Here is a 23,968-nt window from a genome sequence, read left to right as displayed (position 1 = left end):
TCAGTAACATATGTTTATAACTAGTTTACTTACAGTTTGTATAACACTCCAGGCCCTCCAGACCCTCCATAAAGAGAAGAAGGAAAAAAGGAAAGGGGAGGGGAAAGGGGAAATGGGAATGTTTCATTAAAATAATATGACATTTGCCATTCATAATGCAAACCTTGGGGTACCTTCATCAAGGCAAGTCTACCTCCTCCAATCTCTCCTAGGTGATCCCTTACACTGTCACAGAGTCTCCTAAAGATCTTCCTCACTGTACATTACAGAAATTACATATAATTTTTCATGGAAATTAACATTGCACAAACATCACGATTTGATTGATGAGACAAATGATATACAGGCAGATGAGGTTTGTGGTGGTTTTAAAAGTACAACTCAGGCATTAGAGCTTGACAATAATTTAAATTTTTCAGACACATGCACTAATGTATTTGGAATATTTGTTTTTAGATAATGCTATATCAACTTTGAGAGATATGATAAAACCTCCAGTATAGAAAACCGGACATTAGGAGACAATTATGGCCTGTAAACACGACCGGTTTTTCTGACATGCCAAAAGCCGACGTTTTTCCTGACGTGATTCCTCTCAAGCCTGCCTTGCATACATGTGTTCAGTCAAAAAAACGCTCGACCAAAGCACGGTGACGTCCAACACGTACGAAGGCACTACAAAGAGGACATTCCATTCAAATGGCACCACCCTTTGGGCTGCTTTTGCTGATCCTCGTGTTAGTAAAAGTTTGGTGAGAGACGATTCGTGCTTTTCAGTCCGTTACAGCGTGACGAATGTGCTATTTCCATTACGAACGCTAGTTTTATCAGAACGAGCGCTCCAGTCTCATACTTGATTCTGAGCATGCGTGTTTTTTTTCCCCCTCGGAAAAGCATACACACGAGCGGTTTTCGCAACGAGAAAAAGACTGACGGGAAACACGACGGGAAAAAATAGAGCAGCGGGCAGTTTTCTTGTCTGGAAAATTGCTATGGAGCATATACAGTGGTCGTGTGTATGAGGCATTAGAGTTTTATCCTTTACAAGAACAATATTCGCTATTGTCTTCCTTATTCTCCTCCTGGACAATCCCGGATCAGGAAGTGGGTCCTGAGACCTGATTGGCCTAGAGGAGAAGTGATCTTATTGGCCACCAAGGAGGAGGAGGGAAGCCGTGCCACTGTGAAGCAGAGGAAGGAGAAGATGCAGAGTGAAGCTGCTGCCAGGTGTAAGCAACCGACCACCGGGGCGAGGGGGTTAGGGTGGCGTTAGACAGATTGCCCCCCCCCCAAAAAAATATATACTGCATATTACATTGTTACATACTATTGAACTTTATAAGTGTTGAAACACTAGGTGCACCAGTTGTGTGATTATTTGGAAGATAATGAGATAGTTACATCCTGCACCACAAGAAAAAAAAAACACTACATAAAATACAATACAATAATAAAACAGCTGGTAAATTGCAGTGCACGATTTGTAATTGAAGTTTTTGACGTGTAATATCTGTAATGTGCAATATATATAGGGAAGACCTGTAGGACGTTACAACAGAGTGAGGATATGACATTAAAGTAACAAAAAACATAATTATACACTAGACACTGGAAATACAGTATATCTATATTCTAAAATAGACTAGTTAAAGGTATAGATAATTGAATGAGTGGAAAAAAACAGAGAGAAGACAGGATAGACTTGTCTTATTAAATCAAAGATAGGTCTGTTGGATTTCTACATTACAGATGTACTGTAGGTGCCCCAGGATTTGAATTGCTAATGGCACATGTCCTGTTTTAAGAGCTATTGAGAAACATATTGCAATCTGCCAAGTGTTTAAAATGAATTCATGTAAAGATAGCATTTACAATTTTTTATTTCAAAAGTGTTTAGTTACAGTATACAGTATATTTTCCCCATGTTTACATGCAGATCAAGTTGCCCAGCAAAAGTGACAGTGACAGGGGTTGGAATAAACTATAACATTGCCAGTTGTGCTTTAGTAGCTACCTATTATTTACATACTTTCTCCTCTTGTTTTTTTGTTTTGTTTTGTTGTCCCTTATGTTGCAGAAGAATTCATATTATAAATACTAAATACATGTATTATCCACAATTCACTACTAATTCAAACTTTGTTTTATTTGGAATCAGAAAATCACTCACAAGTGAGTTAAACTGTGTATATATACACATGTACACACATGCACATACCCACACATATACTGTATATATAGTATATATATATATATATATATATATATATATATATATATATATATATATATATATATATATATATAATATCTGGACAGGCAAATTTCATCATACATTGCCCTTTTTAATCACTATAATAAAATATGTACTTGACTAAAAGATCAAATCTTGTTTTACCATATTTGTACCATCTATTTCCTGTCTGCTGACAAAGGTTTTTGACACCAACACTAGTCTCAATTCTGAACATAGCCTCAGGCTGGAGAGCAGAGGATGTTAGAGAAAACAAATCTTATATTGACTTAAAGTTAGAGAAGTGCTAGTGAAGGCAAAATAGGAAAGATATTTTCTTTTGCTGCAGGGCTGGTTTAACAAAGAGAAATGGAAAATTGAGCAGACATCATATTTTGGTCAAAATGTTGTAAAATCTTTACCAGTAGTAAACCCTCTTTATATCCTATATTTTCTATTATTTTGGGGGATGGTACTAAAAGCAGCTCTACACACACTGAACCCATTTAAATTTGAAAACCAAAAGTGCTAAGAAATATATTTGTACTCAGCTTTTGAAACATGATGCAGTACATTTGAGAGTGTTGACAAAGAGAAGAAGACATTTTACTGTGATTGCTCATGAGCCCAACTTTTTTATTACTAGCATGTATTCCCATTCTTATATTTAAAGGGTCAGTCTTACCAAAAGTGATATTTCAATGCTTTGGAACACACTTGAGGATCAAAACCAGCTGAGCATTTTTATATCTTTATGTAGCGCCCTGCTCCTGTGGGGTAGTGCTACATTTAAATTGGCTACATTGGTAAAATACCTGTGTTCCAATGCCTGCGTCTGCACACCTGACGTGAACATGATCATTGGTTACCATTATTTTTATAGGATTTATCACTAGGGATGAGCCAAACGTACCTGGATTGGGTTCAAGGCAGGTTTCCAGAACATGGCTAAAGTTTAGATGCCAAATCTGAACCCAATTAACTGACATTTACAAAGAAACAAACACAGTTTAAATGGCAAATTACTGCTTTGGCCACTTTACTTCTCCACTGTGTTTTCCCCTAAAATACAAAGCAGACACTTATCCTTGATAAGGGTCTGGTATGGACCCCATGAAAAAAAAAGATGTGAGGCCCTTCCCAAATTCCATACCAGATCTGATATGAATTTTAAAATGGTTGTAAATCTCAGACATGAAATAGGAACAAAGCATGTTCCTCTATAGTATGTAGTTATTTCTGTATGTTGCTTCATTCCTTTGCTATCAGCATGTATCACTTCTGTCATGTTTTCTTGACACCAAGAGAAACAAGGTGGCAGGGGGAGGAGCTTCAACTAATTCATCTATTCCTGTGTTCTGTGTGAAGTTGAAGTCTCTTTCCTACAATCAGCTCTCAAAGCTCTCCTCACTGAGCTCGGCAGAGTGTATTTTCAGCTCCCTACCTCTTTTTTTGCAAGCTCAGACAAGTTTATACATTCTGCACTGTGAATGGATGTAAAGAAGAGAAGGCTGCACAAAAACAGGTCCAACTTACAGTATGTAGGAGGATTTGTTAAATCTTGGTGTATCACCTGAGGCAATTTACTTCACTGGGTATAAGTAAGGATTTAAAACCACTTTAAGGGTAAATCTCATGCAGAAAAAAGGCATGGGGTTCCGGAAAAAATACAAACAGCACCATATTAAAAAGGCTGGCATAGAGTGTCTAAAGGGGTTGTAAAGGTTTTTTTTTTTAGTGTACATTGAGTCTGTCCAATATTCCTGATACAACCTTCCCAGTTTGTGTCTCTGAAATTGTGACCAAAAAAAAGGTTTACATAGTGTGCATGAAGTCACTATAATATTTATGGCTTTTGTCTCAGAAATAATACTCTCTAGTTTTTATTTTATGATAAAATCTTTACTAATACTTTTTTACTATTTTTATTTCATCATGAAAAATCCCTGATATTTTTCTCAAATAATTTGGATTAGTTAAATTGCTAACATAGTTGGTATGAAATATGTACATTATTTCAGGCTTACTCTGCGATTTATTGATTCAAATTTTCCTGTGCTCTCTCTTTTAAACTCTGGACTAGTAAACATGCTTACAGTGTTTGGAGTCTGTAAAAAATGTCTTCCTTTTTTTAAGTGAAATACACTCCAGTTCTGATTTCTCAATTAAAACATGCACTGTTTTAACTGCACCTAGTAAAAACGCTTACGTAGTGTGCATGGGATCTGAATAATATTTCTGTTATTTGTTCTGTGAAACAATACACTTCAGTTGTGAGTTCTTGGTTAAAATTTGTCTCTCCCTTTGAAACATCTGCCTAATGAAAGAATTTACATTGCGTGCATAAAGTCTGTACAATGTTTTTGGCTTTTGCCTCTGAAAAAAAATACTATAATTTTTTATATTCTGATAAAACCTGTCAGTTTGTGACTCCAAAGTTGTGGCCTAGTAAAACAACTGACATATTGTGCATAGAGTCTGTGAAATATTTCTGTTTTTATTGTAAAAAAAACACCTTATAACTTGCTCCCTCTTAAAATGTGTTCTGCTAAAGATACTTACAAGTGCACATTGAGTCTGTACAATAATTCTGACTTTTGACTCAGAAATAATGCACTCTTTTTTATTTTCTGATAAAACCTTCACAGTATGAGCCTCTGAAACTACAGCCTAGAAAAAAAAGCTTACATAGTGTGTACAAAGTTTATGGCTTTTGTCTCAGATAATACTGTCTAGTTTGTCTTTGAAACTATGGCCTAGTAAAAAGGCTGACATAGCATGCATAGATTATGTACAATATTTCTAGCCTTTATGTCTCAGAAATAATACTCTTTAATTTTGAGCCCTGGTTCACACTGGGCTGCGGGAGTGAAGCCGTGCGAGTTCAGCTGAACTCGCACGATTTCACTCCCGCCGGCAGTCCCGATTTCGGCCGCGATTTAAGAGACATCTGTGCAGGTTTCTGCACAGATGTCTATGTAAATCGCGGCCCAAAATCGCAAAAAGTAGTACAGGAACTACTTTTTGAAATCGGTGCAGCGCCGCAGATGCGGCGTCGCACCGATTAGGATAGTGTCATTGCCGACAATTGGCGGCAAATGCCGCCGATTTGAGATGCGATTTCACATGTGAAATCGCATCTCAAATCGAAGGAAATCGTACCCAGTGTGAACCTGGGCTTAATGCCTAATAGAGCCTTGCTGGTCTCTGCCTCTGAATTTGTGGCTTAGTAAAAATGGCTGGCATAATGTACATGAATCTGTACAACATTTCTGGCTTTTGTCTCTGTATTATAACTCTTTAAGACTAATAATTTTTATTTCACAATGAAACCTGCTCTCCCTCTTGCATGGCAGGCTAGTAAAATTGCTTACATAATGTGTAACGAATCTGTACAATAATTCTGGATTTTGTCTCTGACGTAATACACTTTGATATTTTTTTCATTATAAAAACTGCATTATCAAGTTTTTTACAAACTCTCCTGCCACTAGATGTTTGGCTATTGACTCAGAAATAAAAAAACTCAGGATAAAAACTGCCTGTGTAATGTAAGCTTGCCAATGTAAGCTTGTGGTTTTGAATGATGTTGATACATGTAATATTTTTTTTAAAGGGGTTGTAAAGGTTTGTTTTTTATTTTCAAAACAGGTTACTTTAAAGCGGAGGTTCACCCAAAAATCAACTTTCTGTCACTAGATCCAGCATACTGCTGACATCTGCAGTATGCTGGATTTTTTTTTTTAATTATCGTTTTAGCCGTATTTCTTCTCCGGCTCCGAGAGGGGAATCCTTTGGGGAGTAGGCGCTCCTAAATCAAGCGCAGTTGATTGACGGGCTTGGATAGCGCGTCACGCCATCCGGAAATAGCCGACGTGACTCTCGGCTGCTTACGGCGCTATACGGCGCCTGCGCCTGCCGTGTAGAGCTGACTGCGCAGGCGCCGTAAATTGAGAGTCACGTCTGCTTTTTTCGGAAGGTGTGACGGGCTATCCAAGCCCGTCAATCAACTGCGCTTTATTTAGGAACGCCTATACCCGGAAGGATACACCGCTCGGTGCAGGAGAAGAAATACGGCTAAAATGATAAGTACAAAAAAAAAAAAATCCAGCATACTGCAGATGTCAGCAGTATGCTGGATCTAGTGACAGAAAGTTGATTTTTGGGTGAACCCCCGCTTTAACCGCTTAACGACCGCTGCATGTATATGTACATCCACAGAATGGCACGTACAGGCATATGGGCGTACAGGTACGTCCCTGCCTTTCTGCGGGTCGGGGGTCCGATCGGGACCCCCCCCCAGCGACATGCAGCGGTCGGATTCCCACGGGGAGCGATCCGGGACGATGGCCCGGCTATTCGTTTATAGCCACTCCGTCGCGATCGCTCCCCGGAGCTGAAGAACGGGGAGAGCCGTATGTAAACACGGCTTCCCCGTGCTTCACTGTGGCGGCTGCATCGATCGAGTGATCCCTTTTATAGGGAGACTCGATCGATGACGTCAGTCCTACAGCCACACCCCCCTACAGTTGTAAACACACACTAGGTGAACCCTAACTCCTACAGCGCCCCGTAGTGGTTAACTCCCAAACTGCAACTGTCATTTTCACAATAAACAATGCAATTTAAATGCATTTTTTGCTGTGAAAATGACAATGGTCCCAAAAATGTGTCAAAATTGTCCAAAGGGTCTGCCATAATGTCGCAGTCACGAAAAAAATCGCTGATCGCCGCCATTAGTAGTAAAAAAAAAAATTAATAAAAATGCAATAAAACTATCCCCTATTTTGTAAACGCTATAAATTTTGTGCAAACCAATCGATAACCGCTTATTGCGATTTTTTTTACCAAAAATATGTAGAAGAATACGTATCGGCCTAAACTGAGGATATAAATTTTTTTTATATATGTTTTTGGGGGATATTTATTATAGCAAAAAGTAAAAAATATTGAATTTTTTTCAAAATTGTCGCTCTATTTTTGTTTATAGCGCAAAAAATAAAAACTGCAGAGGTGATCAAATACCACCAAAAGAAAGCTCTATTTGTGGGGAAAAAAAGAACGCCAATTTTGTTTGGGAGCCACGTCGCACGACCGCGCAATTGTCTGTTAAAGCGACGCAGTGCCGAATCACAAAACCTGGCCTGGGCATTTAGCAACAAAATGGTCCGGGGCTTAAGTGGTTAAGCTAGTGCATTGTTGGTTCACTTACCTTTTCCTTCGATTTCCTTTCTAAATGTTTTTTTTCTTTGTTTTCTTTGTCTGAATTTCTCACTTCCTGTTCCTCCTCATTAAGGTGTTCAGTAAGCTGTTCTAAATGACTTTCCACCACTCGGATGATGGTGGAAAGCTTACTGAGGAGAAACACGACGTGCGAAATTAAAACAAAGAAAAAAAACATTTAGAAGGGAAATCCAAGGAAAATGTAAGTGAACCACTAGCTTAAAGGAACCAATTTAGAAAATAAAAGACGAACCTTTACAACCCTTTTAATTGTAAATTTTCCTACAGCTTTTAGATCTGTTGTGGCTGGTAATGCCCCCCATCAATTTGGCCTATTTCCGCTGAACAAAAAATTAGGTGTCACAGCCAAAATAATCTTAAAAAGGCCTTTTTTAAAGTTGTGTCTGCTGTATTATCACTGTCCATGATGATTCTATAACAACACATACAGCCTAAAGGCAAGTATATAACAGAAAGGAATGGTATTTTTCCTATGTTTCCCTCAAAGTCACATAAAAAGAAGGACCCTCTCTCCACTGTATGGATAAATATTTGTTTTCAGCATAAATGTCCCTCACGCAGTACACAATTCCTCATGTCCTTTGCTTGACAATCCCTTGCCTAATAAACTTGAAATGAACAGAATTGATTCTTTAAATTCACCTCTTGTAGGCTTCAATATGGTTCAGATGATCTTTATGATGGTAATTGTTTCCATGAATCAAATCTTGGTCGAGTCACTCATCCCTTGTTATAAGGCATTGACACATTAGGTGTGAACACAAAATCTGAGCCTGATGGAAATTATTATAGGGAGATCCTGTCTTTAAATTACCAGAAGCATATGAAGCTAGGGGGAGTTTCAACCAACCAGATTCTGCATATTACTAAAAGAGGACTAATCACTAGGTGCACTGACATTTTAATCGTTAATCGTTTTAAGCTCTTCGTAACCTTAAAGTGGTTCTAAAAATGTAAGTTTTTTTGCAAGGTTAAAAAACATCTGATTGCAGCTTCCCCTGCCCATCCTTATACTTATCTGAGCTCAATTTCGAACCAGTGCTGGGCACAGCAGCAGCTCTCTTCTTTTTCTCCCTCTCCTTGCTCCTGTCAGTCACAGCCAGGGACGAGGGAGTGCAATGGACACACAAAGCATGACTCAGGAGCGAACCTGCAAGCGTTCCCCCATATCAAGCGGCTTGCTATGGTGGGAACCCAGAAGGGGGAGGGGCCAAGAGCGCCAGCAGGGAACCAAAGAATATATATCCCATGGTACCTTGCTCCCTGCAAGCTGTGATTGCTGTGTTGACACTGCTTCTCTACACTCTTCCTCTCCGCCCCTCAGTAGTTTAAAAGAAAGGTTCTGTCACAAAATTCAAGTATGTAAATGTGTAGAGATCTGTACAAATTATGTCTGCAAGCTTCAAGATTTTCCAGATCAATACTGTAGGAGTATGGTAGAAAGAATTGAAATACAACTTGGAAATTAATATATGATTTAACATGTTGTCCATAGATATGCTTTAACATAACCATAATACATACCCCTATGGATATTTACAAAAAATGGGCACTAGTAAAGCACATTACTTTCATTTTCATTTTCACTTTATGACTATGACTATGCCAGGGGAAGTAAAGTGTCTCTTTATTAGATCATCAAAGAATGTGAAGCTTGTGTTTGTAATCCAATATAATCATGTTAAATTAGAAATTTTAATGTCATTTTGTTTTTCATTTTTAGCATATATGAACAAGTCTGCCGTTCACTCTTTGAGAAGCACAAGCTGCTATTTTCTTTTTTGTTGTGCGTGGGTATACAGAAGAATAGAGGTCTGGCTAATAATGAAGAATGGCATTTTCTTCTCACTGGTGGAGTTGCACTAGAGATCCCTCAAGCCAACCCAGATCCAACGTGGCTGAAGGACAAATCTTGGGGTGAAATTCTTCGACTATCTACTTTACCAATTTTTAGCCAATTGGACAATCACTTCTGCTCAAATGTAAGTAACTTACAAGTCATAGAATATATATCTTAAAGGGAAGTTCAGGTTTCATAAAACTAAAAAAATTTCATTGATCCAATGCTGCATCTGTTCCCTGCTGCTTCTTCACTGAGAACTGAGCAATCAAATACAGATGATAGAACGAACTGCACTTCTGTGACCTTCAGGAGAAGTAGAGCCACAAAAGCTTTGGGCAATACTTCCCCTTTAATATGCTTATATTTAAACACCTGAAGCATGCTGCTTCTTAAATTAGAAAGTGTATCTAAGTACAATTCTGTAATACTGCGCACACGGTTGGACTGAACAATCTACTATATTTAGGTTAAATTGTACAATTATCCACATGCATGAGGACATAAATTAGGATGATGACAACTATCTGTTGGAATAAATCCATTTCTTTTCAAATATTTTTATTAGTTTCATCAGATACAGGGATAAACAACAGTACATTGTCAAAGCACAAAGCACTAACATTGAAATAACATTTCACATAAATAGTGAACATAGATTCAATAAAGGTGAGGAAATCATACCTTCTAATCTTGTTTTGTAGCGAGGGCCTATCGTCCTACTACTGAATGTGGACAAGTCAGCCCTTTAGTCGGGTGTAATGCGGGCACTGAGCTCTTCACCACCCCAGAAAGCAAACGATATCATTAATTGAACCTGTTATCTGATAAACATTTTTCTAGTACAGAGAATAAAGAAATAGCAAGTCCTATTCAGTCGGAACCGGAGTTTAGAGTGACACCTAATAGGATGCAGTAAGAGGATTACACACATTATTATTATTATTATTATTATTATACAGGATTTATATAGCGCCAACATAAATGAAATTAAATATAATGTAAAATAAGCACGGAACATAAGGAAAAAAAAAATGAGCTAAAGGGACACGAGTGTACCGAGGTTAAGTAGGGGTTATGAATTTATAGGCAATATATCCTGAATGGAACTTGTAGAGCTATGTGTTTATTTGAAGCCCTATATTATGTTATGTTGATCGGCCTATATGGCCAGGGAGCCCAATGACTGTTAAAAGCAGGGAGTGAATGGGATTGAATGGCAAAGTGTTTTTCATACGAATATTGTATATTAACCCTTTGGATTACTTCAGAGATCTTCGGAACTGTAGTGGACTTCCATTTGGAGGTAATAGTCAATCTAGCGGCGATCAATATATGGGTCACTACGTTTCTAAAGGGTTTTGGAAAGCTATTAATAGTTAATGAGAGAAGAGCTAATTGAGGGGTAGGCAACACAGATGAGCCTGTGGTAGCCGCTAATAGTTTGAAAACCGCCCCCCAGAAGCCGCGAATCCCCTTACAGTCCCACAATATGTGGAAAATGTTGCCTTTGGAACCGCATTGTCTCCAGCAAGAGCTAGTGTCTAGGTGGAAGATCATGGCAAGTCTCACTGGTGTGAGATAGGACCTATGAAGGATCTTTAACATGACGTCCCAATGATTAGTGCAGTGAGAGTATTTATAGCTTGTTTGGATTGCGGCCCTCCATTCCATAGGGGAATGGGTGGATCCAAGATCTTTTTCCCAATTTGACATACTAGCGGTTTTAGTAAATGACTCATAATTTTGAAGGAGAGCATAGAACCACGACAGGCCCTTAGGCCTATGATAGTTGGCTAGTAAATAGCTCCATGCACCACCATGCACATTGTATGCGCAGTTGGGGCGCCTGGACCTAAAGTGCATTATCTGGGTCTTAGCGTAGGTATTCGATGAAGGGTTCTTAAGGAGCAGGTCCCCCCAAGAGTGTATACCCTCCCCTAACCATGACTGTATGTTAAGGTTCGGGATTAGATGTTCATAAATTTTAATGTTAGTGATTTCTTGGCGCAATTTAGATTCAGAATTTGTGACTTTATGCATTGTGTCCCACGCCGAGAGTGTAGCCACCACCGACGGAAGCGAGGGGGGATCAAAAGGCACATTGGTCAATTTAGCTAACAATAGTGAGGGTAGATCCCTATTTTGTAGAATGGTCTTTTCTAACTGGACCCATAGTTTGGTGGACGCCGGCTCAAACCATGCCTTCATTTGGTCTAGGATAGCAGCTGTGTAGTAATGGCGAATATTTGGGAATCCTGTCCCTCCGTTGTATCTATGTTTCTGAGCAATAGAGTAATTGATCCTGGGCATCTTACCTTTCCAAATAAAGTGCCTAAACATCTTGTTTATAGTCTTAAAGAAGACCTCAGGGAGGCATATGGGGATCGTCCTAAAATAATAAATTAGTTTAGGTAGGAGAGTCATTTTTAGGGCCGCAATTCTACCCAACCATGATAGTTCGTAGGAACCTATGTGTTGCAAGTCGGTTTTTACCGTGTCGATTAGGGTAGGGAAATTAACATTGTACATGGAAGACAATGGTGATGCTACTTTTATGCCTAGGTAGGGAATAGATTTGGTCATCCATTGAAATTGATACTCGTCTTTAAGTAGGGATATCTGGCGCTTGTTCATATTGATAGGCAATAAACAAGATTTTGTAACATTCAATTTGTAATATGACACTTCACTATAATTCTGCAGAACTGTACTAATCCTAGCCAAGGAAGATGCCGGGTTGGAGAGGGTCAATACCACATCATCGGCTAATAAGCCAATCTTATGAGAGTAATTTGCTACTTTAATTCCTGTTATATTATCATCTGTTCTGATGGCTTCCGCCAGGGGTTCCATCATCAAGGTAAAAATAATGGGCGATAGTGGACACCCCTGGCGGGTGCCGTTTGTAATAAAGAAAGTGTCAGATAGGGCGTTGGACGTGAATACTCTAGCTGAAGGCCGGGAGTATAACGCTAGTACTGCTGATAATATTGTCCCTTTAAAGCCAAACCTTTGTAGGGTCGCACTGAGATATCCCCAGTGGACCCTATCAAAGGCCTTCTCCGCATCTAATGCCAATACTATCGTGGGAAGTTTTTTAGTTTCTACCACATGCAGAATGTTAAGCAATCTTCGTGTACCATCAGGGGCCTGTCTACCCTGTACAAAGCCCACTTGGTCCGGTTTCACCAGACCAGGGGTAAATTTGGCTAGTCGGTTTGCTAAGATTTTGGCGTATATCTTTAGGTCTGTATTTAGGAGAGAGATAGGCCTAAAATTTTGTGGGGAGTCCGGCTTCTTACCTGGCTTTGGTAAAGTAACTATTGTGGCTTGTAACATTTCCTCAGGGAATGAGGCAGTAGAGGCAGCGCTGTTGAACAGGGTACTCAAGTAGGGGGTCAGGGTCTGTGAGAATGTTTTGTAATATTCGGATGAAAATCCGTCAGATCCGGGGGATTTGTTTTTAGGTAGGGCTCGGATAGTGTCAGAGACTTCTTGGGGTAAGATCGGGGCGTTAAGTGATTCCAGGTCCACTCCCGACAGAGACGGGAGAGACACTGAATCTAAGAAGGCAGATATAGAATGTGTAGTAGGTTGGGGAGTGGCACTGTCTAAATGTAGGTTATATAAATCTCTAAAGTACTTCATGAAAGCATTAGCTATCTTGACCGGGTGGTGTTCTATAATACCTGTATGAGGGTCCTTTATAGCTGGGAGATTTGATTTACGTTGCCGCCTAGAAATATAGTTAGCTAGCATTTTACCAGCTTTGTTGCTTTGAGCATAAAATTTAGCCTTTGTGCGTCGTAATAAATTTTGGTGACTAGATAGGAGTGTTATACGTACTTTTTGTCTGCACTCAAATAGTTCATTTTCTATTTTATGTGAGGGGTTTTGTTTGTGTAGGGTTTCCAAATTATTAAGGTCTTTGAGTAAAGTATTCAACAGCTCTCCCCTACGCCTTTTGTTTCGTGCTGCCGCCTGGATAAGTAGTCCTCTACTAAATGCCTTATGGGCGCACCACAATGTAGTTATGTTGATATCACTTGTGTCATTTAGATCAAAGAATTCAGAGATCTGTTGATTCATTTTTGAGGAGAGGGCAGGGTCCGCTAAGATCCCAGTGTTGTTTCGCCACATGTAGGTCGGGGAAGAAGAACCCTGCTCCTTCAATTTTATGGAGATTGGGGCATGGTCTGACCATGTAATAGAGTGGATTGCAGTGGACACAGTCCTCTGGAGTAGGTTGAAATCTGAAAGAAAAAAGTCAATCCTTGAATATGCTCGATGGGGATACGAATAGTATGTGAAGTCTTTTTCCGATGAGTGCATGCATCTCCAGGTGTCATAGAGTTCTCTTTCAGATAGAAGAGGTTGAAGTTCCTGTCTATTAGAGGGGTTCTCCCCTGAGCAGTCCATATGCTTATTTACAACACTATTGAAGTCTCCACAAAGGAGGAGAGATCCCTTCTTAACTCTGTCCACTTTTTTCAAAAGGGATCTTAGGAAGTGATGTTGCCGACTGTTAGGGGCGTACAGGTTTACTAGAGTATAAGTAGATCCATTCATATCGCAAACTAGAATAATAAACCTTCCATTAGGGTCGGTGATTACCTCGTGTAACTTGAAGGCGACTGAGTGCCTTATGGCTATAAACACCCCTCTCTTTTTAACTGGTGCAGGTGCATTAAAGATATGGGGGAATGCAGAATGGTAACATTTGGGTTGTCTGGATGCCATAAAATGTGTTTCCTGAGCACACAAAACCTCCCCTTTAAGTTTGTCCATTGCTCTCCACATTGCGGACCTCTTATACGGGCTATTTAATCCGTGAACATTCATGGAAATAATGGATAAAGTCATCATCCTGGATAGAAGTGGTATGCTAAATACAAAGGTATTCCTAGTTCAAACCCATGCAATTCCAACTTGTTACCTGTAGGTGGCGGTGATGTTGTAGAATTCGGTAGCCAGTATAGGGCTGAGATGAAGGTGACTTTTGGTGTGGATTTCCTGCTTGTAGGCAAGGTAAGTTCTTTCAGAAGTTCCTCAGGTACGGCAGAGAAAATTAAAAGGGACAAAAAAGAAAAAACAAAAGCAAACGAAAACAAAAACAGAGAGGTAAAAAGGTAAAAATAGTCATAAGGTGCGAATAAATCTCGCATTGTAACAATAGGGGGGTAATAGGCTCCAAGCGAACCATTTTCAGCTGTTTCACAGCCCACAGAGCTATCTTTTAAGAACAACCAAGATGCCTATTTTGTGGTTAGAATTATGCTGTGCTCCACTCAGGGGACATCCTAGCAGGTGCTTGTTTAGTTGGCAGGACCTGGGCTCCCTCTGGCAGTAAGTCCCATCTTTTAGCTAAGGCTAAGCCTTCCTCTAGGGATTTAATAACCAGGGTGCGGTTATCTTTGACAATGAGCAGCTTAGTAGGGAATCCCCAGGAATAAGGGATTTTGTGGTTTTGTAACAACTTGGTAATAGAGGAGAGCTTTTTGCGCGCCAGCATCGTATGCTGCGACAGATCTGCATACACAGTGATATCAGAGTAAGGGGCTGGTAAAGGGTGATTTTTTCTTGAAAAGCGCATAAGATCATCCTTTACATGAAAGAAATGAATGCAGGCAATCACATCTCTTGGGACACTTTCAGGTAGGAATTTGGGCTTGGGAAGGCGGTGGGCCCTATCCACAATGACCTCTCCGTCTGGGATATCGGGCAAGATGGCGGCAATGAAATGCTGAACATAGCGTCTCAAATCAGCAGGGGTCACAGACTCCTCCACCCCCCTCAGTTTCACATTATTCCTTCGGGATCTGTCCTCTAAGTCTGCGATTTTCTCCCTCATAGCCTGCATCTTCCCTTCTGTTTCATCATGTGCATCAACCAGCTCATTGTGTGCAACTGCAAAGTCGCCCATTTTGTCCTCTACGTGGCTGACTCTATCACCAATTGAAGTAACATCAGATTTAATTTGTGAGATGCAGTGCATCATGTCCCTGTGTAGAGACCCCCGCAGGGTCACCAGCATGTCCTTCATTATAGTGTCGCTCAGCGGCATCCCAGATGTAGGGAATTCATTGATTTGTTCAATGAAAACCCTCGTGCTGTCCCGTGAGTCACATTCATCACCCTGCTCACCTGCATATGTGTGGCTGGCGGATCGTTTCTGCACCGATTTTTGCGGGCTGGAGACCGGAGAAGGACCCGGGGAGGACCCTCCGTTGCTGGCTAGGGATGCTGATGCTCCGCGAGTGGGAGCAGGGCCGCGCTGGTTCCCATTGTTCGGCGATCCACGCCGCAAGTCTGAGGCCTCGGCGCCATCTTGAGGCCTAGGAGTGCTTGTCGACGGGTAGAAGTCGGTAAGCTTCCGAGGCTTGTGCTCGTTCTTTCTTTTCCCCATCTTCACAGGAGTGTATCTGGGACTCGCTGGGTCACTTCTAGGGATCCGTAGGGCTGTTAGAGTCGCTAGATGTAGCTGGATTAGGGTTCTTGGCTTGGAGCTCTCTCCTTACACAGCCATCTGCCTCGGCTGCTGGCCACGCCCCCGGAAGAAATCCATTTCTATCAGTGGGTTTAAAATATGTTTTTGTTGATAATTTTCCTTGATCTTTAAAGATATGACGCGGCTTCAGCAGTGACAGCTCTTATGTAGATGAGGTCCCCCTCTGACGCAAGGGAAAGCCCAGACTTTTCCAGTGATGTGCAGGTGACCCTTCCCCCCTCTGATGTAACGCAAACCTGTGTTGCAATTATTTACACTTTCTTTGTGAAATGGTAGAGGTACAATGTACCCCATTACCAATTAAAGAGAAGAAAAAGAGCGGAGGGCGCACCGACCTCGTGTGATACTGATAAAATATATTTATTCAAATATTAAAATCAATGGTTATACTCACAAAATTGGAGTTAAAATCAGGCTTTAAAAATGAGTACAGCAGATGTCCAGCATCGTCAGTGGAACACGAATAATCGTTTGAACCAATCAGTCGATGTAACAGCTGACGCGTTTCGGGGGCGTACCCCTTTCCTCAGAGCTAACGTGGTCTGCAGTGCTCCCTCGCCGTGGTGATTGTGGGAATATATATACACATGCACATACACACACGCCCACACATGTGGACCAACAAACCTGTGCTGATAGGTCAGTGTCAAGGTGTACACCTCCCGGATAAGGAGGGGGGGGGTTCCCCAGGGGCCCCTCCTCCAAACCCTCAAAGCACCTATCTCTTTCATGAGGGTGGTCTCATACCAGCAGTACAGCCTAAATTTTTACTTCTTAGGCTGGCATCCCATATAGACTTTGTCTCCTATCAATGGCTTACAGTGTATATTTGTGGGCCGGGTATGTGGAGAAAGGGGTGCTCGTATGTATGATTCCCAAGTGGAGAAAACAAGTGGGGTTTACCTGACTTCCTTATTGATGCCTATCTCCAAAGGATCAATCAGAACGCTCCATACATTACCAATTCACATGATCTTTGTTAAAAAGGTCTTCCAGATTCCGATAAGCCCCCCACCCGCAGACCCCCACAACCACCGAGCAAGTGTTTGGGCATGAGGCCCTTGGGGACATGGTGCTTTGAGGGGCCACAGACTCCCAAAGCATCCTCCCAATGGTAAGGGCATGTGGCCTGGTACAGTTCAGGAGGGGGGGCGCTCTCTCATTCCCCCCTCTTTTCCTGCAGCCTGCCAGGTTGCGTGCTTAGATAAAGGGTCTGGTGTGGATTTTTGGGGGGGAACTCCACACCATTTTTTTTAAATTTGGGGTGGAGTTCCCCTTAAAATCTATACCAGACCTGAAGGGTCTGGAATGGATATTTGGGGGAAACCCCACGTAATTTTTTTTTTTTATTCGACACGGGGTTCCCCTTAATATTCATACCAAACCTGAAGGGCCTGGTAATTGAATTTGGGGGGACCCCCACATTTTTTTTTTATGAATGACTTTTCTCTGTATTGCCGGAAGCTGACAATTCATTATAGCCGCAAGTGATTTTAAATTACTTTTTTTCCTTCAGAAATTACACTTTGTGTAAACAAGCGCTACTTCACAGGCATACTATACACCCCTCCTAGGTATGAAATTTAAAGGAATATTTCACTTTTATTGTTTCACTTTAAGCATTATTAAAATCACTGCTCCCGAAAAAACTGACGTTTTTAAAACTTTTTTTTGCATTGACACATGTCCCCTGAGGCAGAACCCAGGTCCCCAAACACTTTTTTGGACAATAACTTGCATATTAGCCTTTAAAATGAGCACTTTAGATTTCAAACGTTCGAGTCCCATAGACTTTAACGGGGTTCTAAAGTTCACACAAACTTTTGGTCTGTTCACAGGTTCTGGTGCGAACCGAACGGGGGGGTGTTTGGCTCATCCCTAGTTCCCCATTCTTGTGGGTGCTTTTAGGGGTCTTGGATGCTGACATGTGTGTTTCCTCTATGCACAGGATATCTGCTTTTTTGCTTTTGGGCTTCTTTCCACATGGAACGTCTCTTGGCCGGTCGGTTCAACCTTTTGGTATTTAATGACAGGCATTTAATTGTCATTGTTTACAGTTGAGTCAAGTGTGTAGTGGGGAATCTGGCACTTACTGCGTTAGAGGTGAAGAAGACGGATCGTTATCTCAGAGTTGGAGGACTTTCTGAGCCTGGCGTGAAACCAATCTTGTCGATCTGTGAGTTTTTGACTTGCCAGAAGATGTGTCAAAGTCATCTCCAATGGTTGTTGATGTTACAGGGAAAAAATGTAATGAAAAAAAACTTTAGGTAGAACAAACAAAACAAGGTTATAAAAAGAAAATCCACAATGGGATTCGTGGTCACAAAACATTGGGGGGAAATGAAACATGTCCATGCTTATCCATAGCCATAGGGATAGGTGTTTGCATTAGTAGTTGAGATATGATCGGTAGCCCCACTAGAATTTTTTTTTTTCAATGATTTCTTGTGGGACACAACCTGCCATTCCAGTTGTATGTTCATTGGCATGTTGGGTGGATTGGAGTCTGGAGGTGGCTCGGGTATGATGCTGCCAGGCCTTTATCTAGGGAGGACACTGTGATGTTGACCTGTTTTGTGTAATGGAGAGTAATGCCGGATATTTCCATTTGTGTTGAATTTGGTGGTTGCGTAGGGCTTTGGTAATTGTAGCCAAGTTGTACCTACGTTGAAGAGTATTCCTAGAGAGGTCTGGAATAGCTGTAGTAAAGCATATTGTGCTGGGTGTTGGCCCTATGAAATGCTGCTAGGAAAAGTTCATTAGAGTGATAAAAGTGCAGTCTAAATAAGACATCTCTGGGCACCTCATCTGGCAGGAATGAGGGTTTAGATACTTTGTGAATTCTGTCTACTGTGAGCTCAAGGGCCAATTGCGTAGATATGATGGCGGAAAACAGTTCTTAGACATATTGTGGTAACTGTGCAGATGATACAATTTCAGGTATCCCTCTTATTTTTAAGTTGTTTCTTCCAGGTCCGTCTTTCAGGTCAGTTATTGTATCTTTCATCCACATGATATCATCCCTTTGGGCACAGTGGGCATCTACCAGTGTATTGAAAGATATGGAATATTCCCCATGCTCTTTTCCATATGATCAGGGGCGTCCCTAGGGGGGGGCCAGAGGGGGCCCTGACCCCCCCAACATCATGCTGTGCCCCACCATGTGCCCCCCCCAAAAAAAAAAAAAAAAAAATTTTTTTTTTTTTTTGTAATTTTTGTTTTTTGCTACCCGAGAAGGAGAGCGTCCCCAGTCAGCTCTGCGGGGGATTCCTCCCCCTCCCTCTGCTCGCCATCACTGCATAATGCGAGCGCTCACACAACCAGATATTCTAGCCTGGACCGTGTTTAAAGTGGAGTTCCACCCATTTTTTTATGTTTGTCTGTGCTGCATGCTCTAATCTCATAGTGTTCAGAATGGACAATTTTTTTATTTAATTTGTTGCTTGTAAATACCTTTATTTTGTAGTCCTTCATTACTTCCTCCTCCTTATTTGCCTAGGCTATTTACAAGGGTTTCTGGGATAGGCATCATGTTACCCAGTAGTCCTTGCAAACCTGACTGAAACCTATTACATTGCTTGTGCAATGAGCATGTGCAAAGCTGAAATCCACGAAGTCATACAGTCTGGCTTCATGATGCCCACACTTAAGATGGCCACGGTCTATTTCTAGATTATAAACTATTTAAATGCTGTAACAACCTAACAGAACGGACCTTAGTTTACAGACTTACTTTACTAGAATACATTAAGCTTGTGTATTACAGGGGTATTTATATTTAAAAAGTGAAATTGTGGGTGGAACTCCCCTTTAAGTGTGTGCACTGCAGACTGCAGTACACTGTAATCACTGTAAAAACACTGTAAAAACTACATTATCTCCATCCCTTCTCTCTCCCCCCCATCTGTCTCCCTCCCCCTCTCCTGTTCTTTCAAAACATTCACAATTTAATTTCACTTTCAGTTAGGCAGATAATATATGGTGCAAATTTCTTTCCTGCATCCACAGATTGCAGGAAAGAAACTTGCATGATTCCCCCATCAACAGACAGTGGTGACAGGGGAATATCCCTCCTGCCCAGCAATTATATTCTCCTGACAAACAGTGATTATCACCAGTGGCTATACAGCAACCACTAGTGATAATTATAAGAGAATCTGCTTATTAATGGTTCAAATCTCAGCCAGTTTCTGCTGAACCAGCTGAGATTTAAACTGTCTATGGCTGGTCTTAGCTCTTAGGCAGCCCATACATTGATTAGCACTGTGGAGTGTCGGCTTCCTGTCGGGATCGGGCATGTGGGATTTCAAACACACCCGAGCCCATCTCTATTGGTTGTAGACAGTTGAGCTCCCTGCAGGTTGCTTAGCAGCAGTGGACCCTTCTCTGACATGCTGATCGGGATGCAATCCAGGTGATGCTCTTAGTCAAATCCTAGTCATAAATATCAGTGATTTTATTAATCAAAGCCCACACTTTACAGGCATAGAGCCACATGATTATATTTATGTGGTTGTACTCTTGATGCTAATAAATACTGTATTTATTAGATCTGACTGGGAGCATCACCTGGATCACATGCCGATCAGCATGTCAACAGAGAAGGTTATACAGCATTACTGCTGCTAGGTGACCAGCTGGGGGCTCAGCTCTCTATAACCAATAGTGCCAGCCTTCCCCTGCATGCACCCATAATGTCACCAGCACTAGGTCCTAATAGACTGCCGCCGCTGCCAAGGAGACAGATGCCAGACCAGCACTGTCAATAGCAGGGACAGGACAGCTGGGGATCCCCACTGTGGCAGAACACCAGGGCCCGGTGGCAAGACAACCTTTGCAACCCTGATAGTTCTCCCACTGCTTTGGACCCTTATATTTTCTTGGTGTGCTGGTGACATATATCTCTTGTTTTCTGCCACCCTGGGGGGCCCCAGTATAGTAGGAAGGGAGCCCACTGCAGAACATATGAAAGGGCCCATAGTGGGATCGTAGTAAAGGGCCCCAGGATATATATATATATATAATTGCATTTTATAGTTGGCCCCCCTACTTTTGTCCCTGTCCCCCCATGTGCCCCCCCTAAATATGAAAGCTGGAGACGCCACTGCATATGATCTACTCTGCCTCCCATTACTTGAACTTCCTCCTGGCATTTCTTTACTGTTGAGACTATGTTATTATGCAGAGATGATCTTAAAGACATCAGCATGTCTTTTAAAACCTTGTTTGACACTGGTTGGCCTGATGTGGGGAATCCAGCATTGGGGTTGGGTGCAGTGAGTGTATTAGGCACTGTATGTGTCTGAGACTCACTCACCCCCATGCCTGGGTCCCAGTGTCTCTCTCTAGGAGGCTGTGCACTTCTTGGTTTTGGATGGGCTCCTGTCATGATCTGTGTCATGGCTTTGGTCACCTGCTGGTGGCACTGTTTCTCCCAGTAACAGGGGTGCAGTTCTGGTGTCCACCAGCGGGTGTCTCCCATGGGATGACTCCTCTCAATTAAGGTGAACTGCTACAGGTATATAACCCCGCCCTTCACTACAGTTCAGTGCTTCAGTATTTTGCTTGTCAGCCTGTTCCCTGCCTGATCTGATAGCTGTAGCCAACCTGTTCCTGATTTGCTCCCTGCCCTGGACTCTGGTTCTCCCCTTTGTCGCTTATTGACCCCGGCTTGTACTTTTGGACTTTGCTGCTCTCTCCTATCCTGGACCCCCGGCTTGAACCTTGGACTTGCTTGTGTCTCATCCCTGCATTACCTGCTAGTTACGCTCTGATTTCTGGTATATATTCATTCACTAGTTCTGGTGGTTTATAGTTTGCTGTGTCATGCTTGCTTGTCTTGGGGGTTTTCTATGATTGTTTTGCACGTGTGCTTAACCTTTAATAAACATATATTTTTCACTATCTTGGTGCCTATTTCCGTTAGTGCAGCCCATTGACCTGTTACCCAGTACTCAGATGCCTGCGTAGGCATCCCCTGACATAATACTGAAGCCCTATAAACAGGTCGGCTGCACTTGGGAAATTGGCTTTGGGCATTTGCTATTATAAAATGCATCTGGAAGATATTTTGTACCTGTCACTCTTGGCAACAGATGACAGAGATTTCTGCTATCAGGAATTAAGTGAATACACTAGAGAGGAGTTATTGGAATGTATCCGTATGGCTCATGTTTTTGTTGATCATGGCAGTTTTTTGTTTGATGATGTGCAGCCATTGATTCGGATCTGCACAGAGTTGGCTCAGTCTGATGCTGCTACTGAACGTGATGATTACACACCTCCTTTTAGTGCAGCTCAGGTAGAGTCTTTGGTGTGGCTGTTGGAAGATGATTCAGCCTTTTTTCATGAGCAGTACTCAGCTTGTCCTCAACAGGTGCTTGCAGCATGCATTGATTCTGTGCAGTCTCTGGTCAGACAAGCTGTGTACAAACCTGATTTTGTGCAACCATTATTACAAGCTTGGTCTAGTTTGTTGTACTCAGCCCCTGTCAGCTCCCAACCATCCATTTCTAGTTACCAACCTGCTGGGATGTCTTTTTCTTTACCCCCAATTCCCACTTTTGCTGAACAATACACCCTGCTAACAACAAAGTACCAGTCCTCTGTTTCCTCCTGCTGCACTTACCCTGCCTTTAACCCTTTTGCTGCTTCTCAACTGCCTCCATTTGTTCCACCAAAATCCTCTTCAAGGTCGGAACCTTCTGTTTCACCACCCCTCCGCTCTTCACCCCCACCAGCTGTATCCATTACCTCCAACCCTATACCCATATACAAATCCTCAGTGGTGAAACCAAAGAAGAAGAAAAAGTTTTTTCCAACCCACTCGATCCTGCCACTAACCCAATCTGCATCCACTTCAGCCAACCTGCTTCAGCCTGTTCCAGTGCCAGCCGCTGAGCTTGTTGTACCTGCTGCCCAGTTTAAAGTTCCAGTACCTGCTATCCAGTCCGATGCACCTGCTGTTCTTCCTGTTCTGCCAGCACCTGCTGTTCTGTCTGATGTGCCAGTGTCTGTGCCCGTTGTCCAGTCCAGAGTTCCAGTACCTTCTGTCCAGTTTAAAGTTCCAGTGCCTGCTATCCAGTCCGAAGCACCTGCTGTTCTGTTTGATGTGCCAGTGCCTGTGCCCGTTGCCCAGTCTACAGTTCCAGTACCTGCTGCCCAGTTTAAAGTTCCAGTACCTGCTATCCAGTCCGATGCACCTGCTGTTCTTCCTGTTGTGCCAGCACCTGCTGTTCTGTCTGATGTGCCAGTGCTTGTGCCCGTTGCCCAGTCTACAGTTCCAGTACCTTCTGTCCAGTTTAAAGTTCCAGTGCCTGCTATCCAGTCCAGGGCACCTGCTGTTCTGTCTGATGTGCCAGTGTCTGTGCCCGTTGCCCAGTCTACAGTTCCAGTACCTGCTGCCCAGTTTAAAGTTCCAGTACCTGCTATCCAGTCCGATGCACCTGCTGTTCTTCCTGTTGTGCCAGCACCTGCTGTTCTGTCTGATGTGCCAGTGTCTGTGCCTGTTGTCCAGTCCAGAGTTCCAGTACCTTCTGTCCAGTTTAAAGTTCCAGTGCCTGCTATCCAGTCCGAAGCACCTGCTGTTCTGTTTGATGTGCCAGTGCCTGTTGCCCAGTCTACAGTTCCAGTACCTGCTGCCCAGTTTAAAGTTCCAGTACCTGCTATCCAGTCCGATGCACCTGCTGTTCTTCCTGTTGTGCCAGAACCTGCTGTTCTGTCTGATGTGCCAGTGCCTGTGCCCGTTGCCCAGTCTAAAGTTCCAGTACCTTCTGTCCAGTTTAAAGTTCCAGTGCCTGCTATCCAGTCCGAAGCACCTGCTGTTCTGTTTGATGTGCCAGTGTCTGTGCCCGTTGCCCAGTCTAAAGTTCCAGTACCTGCTGCCCAGTTTGAAATTCCAGTACCTGTTATCCAGTTCAATACACCTGCTGTTCTTCCTGTTGAGCCACTGTCTGCTGCCCAGCCTGATCTGCCACCGTCTGCTGCCCAGCCTGATCTGCCACCGTCTGCTGCCCAGCCTGATCTGCCACCGTCTGCTGTCCAGCCTGATCTGCCACCGTCTGCTGTCCAGCCTGATCTGCCACCGTCTGCTGTCCAGCCTGATCTGCCACCGTCTGCTGTCCAGCCTGATTTGCCACCG

At 42.4% G+C, this 23,968-nt stretch overlaps 1 protein-coding gene across 1 annotated transcript in view; it reads left to right on the top strand.

Moving 5' to 3' along the window:
* The window catches only part of LOC120930418 (dynein heavy chain 3, axonemal-like), a 530,045-nt gene that overhangs the window by 245,573 nt on the left and 260,504 nt on the right, over window positions 1-23,968 (top strand). Inside the window, exon 20 of the mRNA XM_040341605.1 lies at window positions 9,201-9,459. Coding sequence (XP_040197539.1) covers window positions 9,201-9,459 — 259 coding nt within the window. The remainder of the gene's footprint in view (window positions 1-9,200; window positions 9,460-23,968) is intronic.

This window comes from Rana temporaria, chromosome 3 (genome assembly GCF_905171775.1).
Source record: "Rana temporaria chromosome 3, aRanTem1.1, whole genome shotgun sequence".
Taxonomy (NCBI): domain Eukaryota; kingdom Metazoa; phylum Chordata; class Amphibia; order Anura; family Ranidae; genus Rana; species Rana temporaria.
Note: the sequence above shows the minus strand (reverse complement) of the source record. Positions and strands in the feature narration are given on the sequence as shown.